Source organism: Alosa sapidissima, chromosome 3 (genome assembly GCF_018492685.1).
Source record: "Alosa sapidissima isolate fAloSap1 chromosome 3, fAloSap1.pri, whole genome shotgun sequence".
Taxonomy (NCBI): domain Eukaryota; kingdom Metazoa; phylum Chordata; class Actinopteri; order Clupeiformes; family Clupeidae; genus Alosa; species Alosa sapidissima.
This window is the reverse complement of record NC_055959.1, coordinates 2,735,468-2,748,291: the sequence shown is the minus strand read 5'-3', so window position 1 is coordinate 2,748,291 and position 12,824 is coordinate 2,735,468. Positions and strand designations below refer to the sequence as shown.

General features: G+C 46.6%; 1 protein-coding gene across 4 annotated transcripts in view; it reads right to left on the bottom strand.

Moving 5' to 3' along the window:
- Positions 1 to 12,824, bottom strand: part of dnm2a (dynamin 2a) — a 35,199-nt gene that overhangs the window by 5,736 nt on the left and 16,639 nt on the right. The window contains exons 10-17 of one of the 4 annotated variants that reach the window (XM_042087796.1): positions 12,038 to 12,176; positions 10,605 to 10,691; positions 10,242 to 10,312; positions 8,907 to 8,958; positions 7,842 to 7,853; positions 4,212 to 4,322; positions 644 to 753; positions 372 to 483 (exon numbers count right to left, since the gene is read on the bottom strand). In XM_042087796.1, coding sequence (XP_041943730.1) covers positions 372 to 483; positions 644 to 753; positions 4,212 to 4,322; positions 7,842 to 7,853; positions 8,907 to 8,958; positions 10,242 to 10,312; positions 10,605 to 10,691; positions 12,038 to 12,176 — 694 coding nt within the window. Of the gene's footprint in view, positions 1 to 371; positions 484 to 643; positions 754 to 4,211; positions 4,323 to 7,593; positions 7,627 to 7,841; positions 7,854 to 8,906; positions 8,959 to 10,241; positions 10,313 to 10,604; positions 10,692 to 12,037; positions 12,177 to 12,824 lie in introns of all 4 variants that reach the window. The other 3 variants (XM_042087792.1, XM_042087794.1, XM_042087793.1) reach the window with 3 other exon arrangements.

Sequence of the window (12,824 nt, the reverse complement as noted above, 5' to 3'; positions counted from 1 at the left end):
AAGTGTCTGTGTGTGAGTGTGATGATTTGGATTTGTGGATGTTTCATTCAGCACACTCTTGTCTTTGAACAGTTTTGACATTGATGAGGTTGTAGGATTGATCTGTTAATGTCAAGTGCCTCCATGTGTAGATGAGCATGAACATAAACACACACCTGTGACCTGATCCTCCTCCCAGGTGTGTGTGTGTGTGTGTGTGTGTGTGTGTGTGTGTGTGTGTGTGTGTGTGTGTGTGTTCCACTGCCTGCATGATTTGGATTTATGGATGTTTCATTCACACACGCACCTGATCCTTCTCTAGGTCTCAGGTGAGTGAGTGAGTGAGAGTGTGTGTGTGTGTGTGTGTGTGCGTGTGTGTGTCATTCACACACCTGATCCTTTTCTGGGTAGACGCCTGCCCTGAGGAACGAGGCCTTCCAGCTGTCCACGTCCTCCTGGGAGTCGCAGGCCAGCTCGACCTGGCGCAGGTCCTTGTACACGTTCCTGGGAGAACAGTGGAAATAGGTCTCTACGCGGAACCACAGTGGCACGTGCTGTATAACCTAGCAAGGCACTGCCCTGGACACACAGGTTCAGTCACTCACACACACCCACATGCACACTTGCACGCACGCACACACAAACACACTCCCACATGACTGACCTTTGCTCAGTATTGAAGATAGCAAAAATGTGCTTAGTGGACATGAAGCCTTTCTCCACGTCCCGTATTTTCAGGTTGTCCAGAGGCAGCATGTACTTCTTCTCCTTCTCCTGTACGCGGAGGAAAGAAGAGAGGAACAGAGGAAGGGTTGAGTGTGCTGGTCCAGAACAGAGGAAGGGTTGAGTGTGCTGGTCCAGAACCACTGACGGTTCAGACTTAAGGCCCATTAATAGTTCAGGTGACAAGTGTCACGCAACAATATATGAAGAGTTCGGTTCAAAAAGGCTTTATCCTCCATTTGAATGAATTTTCATAAATCATTTCTTTACATTTTGTTTTCCAAGTAATTTCAGTAGAACTGTGATAGGGTATTGTTGTTTGATTTATCTTTACTCAAAACAACACAATTGCAATTGTATTGATATTACCTGAAATACACAATTATGGTAAATGACATGACTTTTTAATGTTTTTAAAAATGGAAATATAGTGTTTTTGGAACCAATCTCTTCATATGATGTTAGAGACCAAATCTGTGCTTGCTAGCGTGTCGTGGAGCTTGTCACGTACATCAAAAAAATTAGAACTGCACAAATACTCTACTGGAGTTTGAGTTCTATTGTGTGCTACCCTGGTCACTGTGTGTTGTCTGTTTTCTTTCGTTTTGTGGTGAGATGTAACGCTAATGTCCAAGTGGTTAGAGAAACTAATGGCTGTTCTATTTGACAATATGTCTCTGGCGCTGGACAATGAAAGCCTAGAGCTCCAATGTGTCACCTAAACTGACCTTTAAGAGGACTAGTCTAGTCTAGAACACATTTCACATTTCTTTTGAGGTTTGTACTGAATGACACAATAATGTGCATCTTTAAGTGCATCGCTAACTGAAAAACACTGAAAGCAGAGTACATCATTGCCTGTACTTGTAAGATCTCTGCTGTCAGGACCCGTTTTAATGGATCTACTGTGTCAATCAAACCTCTGCCAAACCCAGCAGGGAGCAGACACGACTGTCACTGAGGACAGGCATTAACCTTTCCGCTCAGGTTTAAAAGAATTTCTCAAATCAGACTTAAAGACATGAAACTTATGAAACTGGTTTTGATCAAAAAAAAAAAAAAAAAAAAAAAAAAAAAAAAAAGTCTAGCGAGACGTTAGAGGACACTGTAATTTTGGCAGGTTTTTAAATCACAGCTTCTTCTTTCCATTGTGCGTTTAGCCACTCCCCCTAGACTGCCCTGTAGCCCGGATGAAAATGTAATCAAACCAAGGGCTTCCATAGTGGCTACATGTTGCTATAAAGATGGAGTTGACTAGATAAAGTCTGGCAACACCAAAAGTTATTCAGGTTTTATTTAGTGTGCGTGCTTGGATTTCCATAGAGACGTTAGGTAGGGTTAACAGTCGTGTTCAGCTTTTGAAACAGACTCATAAGAGGGTTTTCTCCACTGAAGACAAGACAAATGACCCAGAGCTTGATCCAAAGTAGTTGGCAAATTTTCCCCAAAACCCACAGAGAACATTCACATGAGACTACAACCACAAACTACTACAGCCAAACATGTTCAAATAAAAAAAAAGACAGAAAGAAAGAAAGAAATCAGCAGAGTCAGCACTTTCTGCTTCTCTAGTCACAGGGTAAGAATTGTATTTCCTGTGACTTTTTTATGGAGGGGGAAGAAGAAGAAGAAGGGAAAGAAGGAGGAGGAGGAGGAGGAGGAGGAGGAGGAGGGGGGTGTCTGTCTGTAGCCCACCATATGGATGTGCTAGACAAGAGGATGAGGAGAGGAGGAGCATGCTTGTGCTGCAGGGTGGGGGCACTGCCAGCCGCCTCCACTGCTGAGAAGAAACATCTGGAAGCATTTATGTCCGCACAAACACAGAGAACAGAGCTCCAGTCCCAGCAGTTACATCACTCACAGAAACACCACCACCCCCCCACTGCCGCCCCAAACAGACACACTCACACCACACACATACACACACACACACACACACACACACACACACACACAAGCTCCCTCACACATATCCCAACCCCCCCTAGTAACCCAGTACGATTTCCTGCAAATTCCAAAGTCGGATCCCGGCTGGAACGTTTCAGCGCGCCTGCCACGTCAGTTAGCTTCCACCACCGACCGTCCTCCCTCTTTCTCTCCCTCAACTCTCTCAGAAGAGAACTGTTCGCAAAGGCGCACCGAAAAGCAGCAGTCCTAAAAGCTATGCAAAGACTCTCGCTTGAAGCGTTAATATAAATATATATATTACTTTTTTTGCTCAGTACAGTTGAGGACTCTTCTGTTGCGCTCCTGGGGTTTTGCTCTGGAAATGGACTTTGCTGGCCCACACAGCTTCGGCGGGACACTGGGGGTAAGTGCACTGGACACTGTGTGGGTTTTTGAACATTCTAACATTAGATTCCGTTCCGCAACAATTCAAGGTTCTACAATTCTATGTTGAATTCAATTAACGTTCATTTTCCAACATTCCCGTCACACCGGTGTGACGGTACACCTTTAAGGGTTAAAGTCTGTTTTTACACTGCACACACATGCAACTGGCACACTAAGATGATGGAATCTTAAACATTTAGACGAGAAATTATATGCGGTATTAAGGAAGCTACATAACACTTCTCTTTTATGAAGAGTAGAAAAAAAAATGCATCTAACAAGGAACACATGTGGTTGACATCAAACGCAACTGGGGAAAGTCATAAGTCAGTCAAACTTTATAAAGATGTTGGGTTAGTGCACACGTTTTGTGTGCACAAGTCACTTTAAGCATTTTAGGGAGGCTCCAGACCTCCTGAAAGTCAGACGTGAGTGGTAACCACAGAGCAAGGGACTTTTCCATTTCCTAGCATGAGGTCATTTCTCCATAATTTTCTTGCTGCACGTTGGCCGCTGCAGCTATAAGAATGTGTTTCTGTATGTATATATGTGTGTGTGTGTGTGTGTGTGTGTGTGTGTGTGTGTGTGTGTGTGTATTTGTCTACCCTTTCATTTTGTGTGTGTGTTGTAACTTTATCAGTGTTGGGTTGCGTAGTGTGTTTACTCTCTCCCCCCCTCTCTATGCCGTCTCTAGGGCACTGACCAGAGGCCAGGCCAACCTGCCAAACCCCCTGGGCTCTCCCTCCCCCTCGCCTGCCCAGTGTTCAGACTACCTGTTCATTACTCTATGGCTGAACAGTAGTCCGCACATTGGTTAGGCTGGGCTGGGACACACACACAAACACTCTCCCGCTCGCTCTCAAATCACTCAGAGAGGATTGCAGAGAAACAAAGTCTACGGCTGGATCAGATGTGTAAAATAAAAATCTTAAATCTAAAATCTGTTATTAATGTGTGCTTGTTCTAGGAGTTCAGGCTCTGGGCTCTGCAAATAAAGTTGAACCGAACTTGAATGATACCAATATGATTAGTCATGTGATGAGATATTTCAGACTTCCAGGCAGAGGAGGGCCGAGTGAAACAGAGAAAGTGAGAGAGTGACGAGTGAGAAAGACAGCTAGTCATATGGTAGAAGAAACAAGGAGGAGTGGTAAGAAAACCGAGAGCAGGCTCACCTCCTCGTCTTTGTACCAGGAGAGCGACTCTGCGGTCAGGACAAACCAGTATTCCTTGGAGCCTCCTTTCATGATGCTGATGTTGATGGTGAGCCAGCCTTTCCGGATCACCTGTGGGGAAGATCAGGGGGAGTGGGGGGGCGGGGGGGGGGGGGGGGGCGTGCAGGAGGGACCGAGAGAAACTCATGAGCCTCAGTTTCAACAGGACAATCTCCCCCCCGGCTGACAAACGGGGAACCCAGGGAGTAATACTTACCAAGCAATGACCACTGCTATAATACTACTTCAGTCAAACAAAATAAAAGTCTCCAACCACATTGAGTCTATATGTGGTCCTTATTCACTAGATGAAACAAAATGTCAAAAATACCTCTTGATGTCCACAGCACTCACAGCAAAAGCAACAACAACCAAAACAGCAGAGTTGTGAGGCTGGCCCACGGTTCAAAGACATACCAAGCAAATGATTGGAGACCATAAAAAAGAGCAGACCTGATCTTTTGTGTTGGCTTTACAGGACCAACTACAACACTCACAAGCTCATTAAAATAGTTAAGGGTGCTGAACACTTCCAGAAGCCTACAGAGATCGTGTCTGGGAAAGAGAGAGAGGGAGAGGGAGGAGTGATGCAGAGGAGAGGCTGAGGCTTTTCTTTTCTCTCTCCCTACCCTCACCACAAACTGGTGGGATGGGGTAAAGCGAATGCCATCTGGACCAAATGGCTGGAAGAGGTTAGTTCAAAGGTCAGCTGTGGTATGTTAGGGGTCAAACTGACGGGTCAGTAGAGGGCTCACTAGCCTATGGAACAGAGCTAGTCAAAAAACAAGCTGGGTTAGTGGAGTTAACTGGACACTGACGTACACTCCAGTGTGTGGACAAGAGATTCACTGAGGGAGAGAGGAAGAGGGGAATGAGGGGATAAAGAAGCGTCTGAGAGGAGTGTGAAAGAGACACACACACACACACACACACACACACACACACACACACACACACAAAAGAGGGGAGAAAGGGAAGTGGCGGGCAACAGAGCACTGTAGAGAAATCTAGAATGTTTCCCAATTTGGAATGTTTTCCATCAAACTGCAGAGGCTCATGGATCTCATGCAGGTATGCAAGATGGCAGCCCCATGACATTGAAAAAAAAAAGAAAAAGTTAACCACTGCACAGATGTGGTCTCCCACATTCATGTTGTGACGTTAGAGGCTTTCTTTGTAAACGTGTGCCAGTGCTCTCTTGCTCCTCCTTCCCCCAACCCCCGGACGCTGCCAAGCATACTGGAGGGAGGCTGTAAGACCTTCATTAGTGTGTGAGAGGAGCAGGCCAACAGAAACAATCAGAGGGGTTAAGACAGAGGAGCTAGACGTCTAGTTTGCCTTGGTGGGGAGCAGCCTTTCACATCCCTTATCCAACCGTGCCTGGCGTCTGACACCGCCATTTAGTGCTACAGGAGTATGTTTTAATATAGTTAGAGGAAATGTTTATACAAAGAAAGAGTGAGACAAACAAAGAAAGAACAGAACCAAACTGTGGAGACAGTCCATTCATTTCTTCATTCAGCTTAATAAGGCAGCCATGTTGGACCAGCCAACTCTGACTGACATAGAGGCTTTTTCTAGCATGTGTAGTTATTCAACATTTTAATCTCGTATTAACATTTTGTTGAACGCTTATAGCTCTTCCATCTTGATTCTCAGGGTAAGGAAAGGGTAAGGACAATAGTTGAACTCAAACAAATCAAAACCATTCATCTTTGGCAACCCAAAGAGAACATGTCTAAAGTTAAACACAAAAGTCAAAATTCTAATTACTAATTGACACTCAATGAAGAAAAACATGCTCAAAAAAAACATTTTTCCATGAAAGTCTTGTAGTCTAACAGCCACTTGACAATTCCGTTTGTAAGTCACTACTCAGTAAACTCAAATCACTGTTCAGAAGATCTGATCTGTCAGTTCAATTACCTTCAGATATTCAAGCGGGTGAAAGAGAAAGACTATAATTGGAGGGTTTAATGAGATTTTCAGAGGGGCCCACCCATCCCAAAAGGGCAATGACTGTCTGCGTCTGATTTCCTTGGCTGATAATTAGGCCGCAGCATTAATTTGAATGAATCGGCACCAATCTCCTGTGTTCTCACCTTTGTCTCGGTCTCCCACACACCCACACACACACACTCCACAGCCCACACTTATAGCCCTTATTTACCCGGGGGAAAAAAAAAAAAGAAATATTCTCAATTTCACATGCCAGGAGTTTGTTGTTCAGTGCACCACAAAATGAGATACGACCAGAAGTGTCAGAATATGACCCGGAGGAATTAAATACCTTCACTTCCACTCTGTAGTAGCATGGTAACATAGTCTGGTCTAACTCGTCTTGTGTTCCACAGAAAAAGAAACTTAAATATGGAGTTCTGCTGGCGTGAGATTGAGCATGCAATGAGAGAATTTTCATTTTTGGGATTATCTATTCCTTTGGATGGTTAGAACCCTCAATAAAATAAGGATCAGAAATGTCACATCAATAGTAAATTTAAAATGAAACCATGTGATTGAGGAATGAATATATGTGGGTGTGAAGAAAGGAAATGTCTCCAAGACCACAAACCAACACAGACATGACACTTCTATAAATAAGAACACAAGATTGAGTGTTTGTAGTAATGACTTCTGTTTGCAGCATCTGATTGGTTCATGTGTGAGTGACTGTAGTGATGACCTCTGTTTGTAGCATCTGATTGGTTAATGTGTGAGTGACTGTAGTGATGACCTCTGTTTGCAGCTTCTGACTGGTCCATGTGTAAGCGTGTGTCATAATGACTTCTGTTTGCAGCATCTGATTGGTTCATGTACGAGCAAGTGTAGTAATGACTTCAGTTCAGAGTGTCTGATTGGATCATATGCGAGTGAGTCTATAGCACCTCATTGGTTTATCCCCTTTCCCTCCCTCCCACTCCATTCGCGGCGGCGATGCTACAGCCGAGTCTCCCCAAGGCAAACTCGGTTTCCCCCACGCCGCAGTCGAGAGCCGCAGAGGGGGGCTGCCATTGCCACAGGAGCGCCGAGGCCTTGGGCGCTTCCACACACAAACCACAGCTCCACACATAATACCCATGTCCTGGTAGCCAATGAGCATGCAGTGAGAAGCGGACACTTGCACTGTTAGTGATGGTGCAGATGTTTACAATGTGCACAATTACATAAATTACTTGTGTTTGTTAATGTGCACACCGATTATTGGGCGCACATACAGTGGGTTGGAAATTTACAACGTCACCGATTACTGGTGACAGCGAGACCATAAAAATAATATATCGATATGTTAGCGGATTGACATTTGTCTGCGTTTGATCTTTTAGTACCACCGGGGCGGTTGTACCTTTTCCGTTTCGGCCTCACCGAAGCCACCTTGCTGTGGGAGAGAGAAACACCTCATCAGCCTAGTGGCCTCTCCTAGCACCTCTCCCATGGGGGAGGGAGGTGGGAGAGGGACCAGGACCCCAGCATTGGTCTCCTCGAGGAACACCAGACGGCTACCCTGTTATGGCCTCGGCTCTCCTGCGAGGGGCGCCCCCTACTGGTCAACTCTAACTGGGTGTAGAGGTATGGGGTTTGTGGGGTACTTACCAATATTTCACCCTGCAGTGCGGTGGGGGGAGGGGTTCAGAGGTAGGGGGAGGGATGGCAGAGCAGATTACAGTAAAAAGAAAATGCAGAATGACAGAGAGAGAGAGAGAGAGAGAGAGAGAGAGAGAGAGAGAGAGAGAGAGAGAGAGAGAGAGAGAGAGGTAAGGATGGAGAAAGACAAGGAAAAGTATGATGGAGGGAACAAGAAGGATGTGAAAGAGAAGACAGATGATGGAGAGAACCCGATTGGGTGAGTAAAAGAGATGGAGATGGAGAATGACAGAGGGACAGAAAGAGACAGAGAGAAAGAGAGAATAGTTACGTGCAATTAGATTAGATTCACTTGAAGTTGAACAAACCAGTTCAATACAATTGGCAACTTCATTAATGGCAACCGCGTCCATGCACATTCTGAATTATAGCAAACAAGAGCATACGTTCATTAGAACATGACAAACAACATGACAAAGAGTGGAAAAACAATAACACTGTGATTATTTGTTTTCCGTGCTGCAGAGAATCATGCCTGTTGAGTGTCCAGGTGCAAACAAACAATTAACACAAGCAGTGCTAGTTAGGAGATGCTTCATTCCTTAAATGCAAAGAGGGAAGGGAGGGCAGCAGGGGTAGGAGGGGAGGTATGTACTGATTACTTTGCCCACCCTAAAATGGAATTAGGGAGACTCTCTGGGTTCAGAGTTGCTCGCTGAGATATGGAGCATTCTGGAACAGCGAGACTGGGTGGCTGTGCAGGGTGAGCTGGGACATTTGACAGATTCCACCACATACAGGTACAGTCATCATATTGATCAGGAAACAGGAAGACACAGGATATGCAACCAAAATATAACATTCACAGAGTGGTAGTTTGGGCATTCAACTGGAGGTCTTCAGGAAATTCTAGTATGTGATCAGTACTGTTGATTTCTTGGAATCAGAAGGAGAGGTTATAGATGTGGTGGGGGGGGTCATTATTAAGGGGAGAGGTCAGAATCTGACTGCTTATGATGAGGACTTCTGAGGGGAGTCATTTGGGGTCAGAGTGACGAGACAGGAAGCCCGTACCTGGTTAGGAATGGCCCTCTTCTTGTTTGCATGGGTGTTCCTCTGCTGTGCGCTGTTGAGAGAGAGACACGTTTCAAACCAGATACAGACAGACAGACAGAAAGACAAGACAGAAAGATGAGACAGGGGTAAGGTAGTGGTCAACAAGCATGTTCATACTCACCACTACCTCATTAACGTCTAAAACGCACGTCTAAGAACAACAATGTACATTTAGCTGCGTCTAAACTTATACCCATCAAGAGTCAGGGGACTCTAGAAGCTGGGTGGGTGACTTGGGAAAGAATGGCTGCTCTGAACCCAAGTAAAGTTCTGCGTGAGGAGGGGAGGGCACCGCAACCCAGGTGTGTGGGGGTATGGGGTGGGGGGTGGACCTGGGAGCGCACCTGTTGTTGGTGAACCCTGGAGAGCCACCGTCGTCCAGCCTTCGGAAGTCAAGGCTGAAAGTGACGTTCACGAGAACCGTTAAACAAAAAAACAAAAACACACTGCGCCAGCAACCCATGCTCATGTCCCTCTAGAGGCAAGCTGACCCGGGGATGCAGAGTGCATTTGGGGGGGGAGAGGGGAAACCAGTCAGGCACTTAGACGATGCAGAGCGGTGTCACTCCAGTCAGAAACAAGGTGTCATACTCAACAGAAGACCTCTCCTTTAGGGTGGGGCGACCTCGTGCAGCAACTCATCAAAAGCTTTCGCTCTCTAACAATGGGGGATCTACGAACACCATGCAATGAGTTCTCCTGGTGCAAGCGTTAGGACCGTCTGCCTCTGCTGACCACAAAGCGGCTCAGAATTAGCCACAGTAAAACTCCAACCCGGTTCATCGTCCAGCATCACAGCAGGAGGGGTGCAATAGCACTAATGGGTGTTAAATGAATATGTCTGTCAAAACAACCAAACGTCAAACCAAATCAAGCCCAAACCAAACAAACCACTTGAAATGATTCTGTCAGGCTTGTGGAATGGAATTCTGGACGACCTCAGAGTTCCAAGAGCAATGCCACGCTGGGTCATTGTGGCTCTTCCATATGTTAAGCTCTTTATCCTCAAGGTGAGTTTCTCAGAACATTTCAATACAAGCAGCGGGAGGTTAAAGGACATTCCTTAATGCACCCGGACGCACAGACAGACACATACACACACTCACTCACTCTCTTTCTCACACACACACTCACACACACACACACACACACACACACACGCACACACACGCACACACGCACACACGCACACACGCACACACGCACACACACTTCTATCAGGGAAAGGCTTTGGGTGCAAATGGAAGGATTAGGAATCCAAGGTGAAGAAGACCGTGCCGAGAAAATCCATACTTAGCAAAGCCTATGAAGTCCTCGTGGTTGGTGTTGATGTATGACAGCTCGATGTCAATAAGCAGAAGAACCTACAACCAGAGAGAGAAAGAAAGAAAGAAAGAAAGAAAGAAAGAAAGAAAGAAAGAAAGAAAGAGAGACAGACAGACAGACAGACATCATGAGAGTGACACCATGAACCACAATCTAACACACTGAAACATTTGGAGCATCCTCATAACACACCTCTCAAATGACATGACAGTAAAGGGAAGACTTCCTGTCTCTGTGAGTCATTTGTCATAGCAGCATAGCCAAATGAATAGAGCTGGTGTAATGGTATGAAATGGCCTGGGTGTGTTCTGAAACGAGCCGCAGCCTCACCTGGTCCTTGGTCTTGCTCTCTCGGTCCCTGACGTGGGTGGTAACAATCCTCTCAGTCTCCTCTCGTAGTCTGGGGTAAGAGCCGAGCTGTGGAGCCAACCACACATCACTGCAGCGCAACTCACACTTATCATAGGTCATAGATGAACAGCACATTCACACACACACACGCACACGCACACGCACACGTACACGCACAAACTCACGTCATGTGATCATCCATGCACACACAACTAAGAGAACTTTAACAGGATAAAATCTGGGGTGGTAAGTGGAGTGGATGATTAAATCCAAACACATTGATTTACTCTTTCACACAAAGCAGTGCTCACTTATATACACACACATACACACACACACACACACACACACACACACACACACACACACATTTTCCAAAGCAGCAAGGAATACACCATGACCACACAGATGACCACATGACTACACTGAGAATGACCACATCTCAACATGAGGGAATGATTTGCATGTTCCTGTTGGTTTGGAACACAAGGCTTTAAAGGTGCGTGACTGCTCATGCTACTGATTGGGGTCCAAAAGGAATTCAAAATGAATGGAGCAGATGGTCATGTGTGGGCGATGGTGCTTCCTATCACTTTTTCTCTGTGCTCAGAGGTTAGTTGAGAGAAATTGAGAGAAATGGAATAATAAAGTGGACAGAACATGAAGAGTTTGGTAATAAAAGACGAGAGAGGAAAGTGTAGTTCCTCCTTCGTCCATGTGGGGCACACATTAACCCTGTTGCTATGGTAACACCTGAGGGCTCCATAGAGAGCCTGAGGTGGTAAACATGGTTCTGCTTCTCTTGGACCTTGGCCTTTGCTATTTCCCTGTAGCTGAACAGACACAAGAAGGTCAGCCACCTGCTAGAGGTCAGAGCTGGGAGGAGAAATCTTTTACCACCAAACCGAGTGTATGTTGTTTCGAGACAGGCGGGGGGGGGGGTGATGGGATTGGGGGATTTGGATATGAATAAATAAAAGAATCATTCTGAGAGGCCAGGAGCCAGATGGCAGCGCTGAGATGGTGCAGAGATTATGAGGGACGCTCCTCAATTTGGCAAAGCGATTTGCATGAGATTGGCGGCACGTTGGTGGTGGTGGTGGTTGTGGTGGGGGTTGGGGTTATGAGAGCGGATATATTCACACGCCAGGCCTGAAAGCGAAACGCAATCATGGAGAGTGACAGAGGGCTCTGGGAATGACAGCCTTCATGAATGCCTCTACTGATTGGTGTGAGGGAGCAGTGTGTTGACAGAGGAGGGGAAGGTGGAGGCGATTGCGGGAGAAATGGGGGTGGTGGGTACAGGGGGAATAGCATCCACCCCAAGGCTGCAAGATCTTGTTGCTTTTCCAGCGATCTTTCTTCCACAGCCTTGGTTTGTGCCGGGCCGGCGCCGGCCCGCTGCCGGTTACCTTCTCTGCGCTCCTCCTGACGAGCGTGGTGAGCTCAGACACCACCAGGTCCACGCATTTCAGACTGGGCGCGGTCAGTTTGCGGATCTGCTTTTTGACGATGGCCTCGAAGGCCAGGTCGGGGGTGAACAGCCCCGTTCTGAGGCACCATGAGGTAGGAGGGGTTACAATCAAGAGAGGGCACCAGAGGAGGTGGACAAAGAGAAGAAACAGAGAGAGAGAGGGAGAGAGAGAAAGAGAAAGAGGACAGGGCAAAGAGGACAAGGGAAAGAGAGAGGGCCAAGAGACAGGGAGAGAAAAACAAGAAGAAACTTAGTTTGGTTAGTCAATTATCTAAAGTCTACACCAAGACTAAATAGAAAAAGCGGTTCAAACGTGGGACAAACCACCGGTACCACACATCCATATCGCTCTAAACAATACTTCCCTGGAAACACATCCGACAAACCTCACTAGTGGCTGCTGCCAGTAATCTAAGACGAGAGGTATGCTTCAAGGCAGAGGGAGAGATGTGTGGTGAGGGAGAGATGTGTGGTGAGGGAGAGATGTGTGGTGAGGGAGAGATGTGTGGTGAGGTTTCTCCGGCAGCTTGTCCCTTGAACCGCCACCCAGAGATGTTCAGCTGAGACGCTTTGGGAGACGTGCGTCCCTGAGCCTCATCCCTGCACATCCACGAGACGGCCACAACACCCCAAACACACCACGACAAGCAGAGGAGCCCGCAGAGCCTGGGAGAGGGGGATCACACTGCCAGTCACCCACACATGCCAACCTTACCCACCCTTAA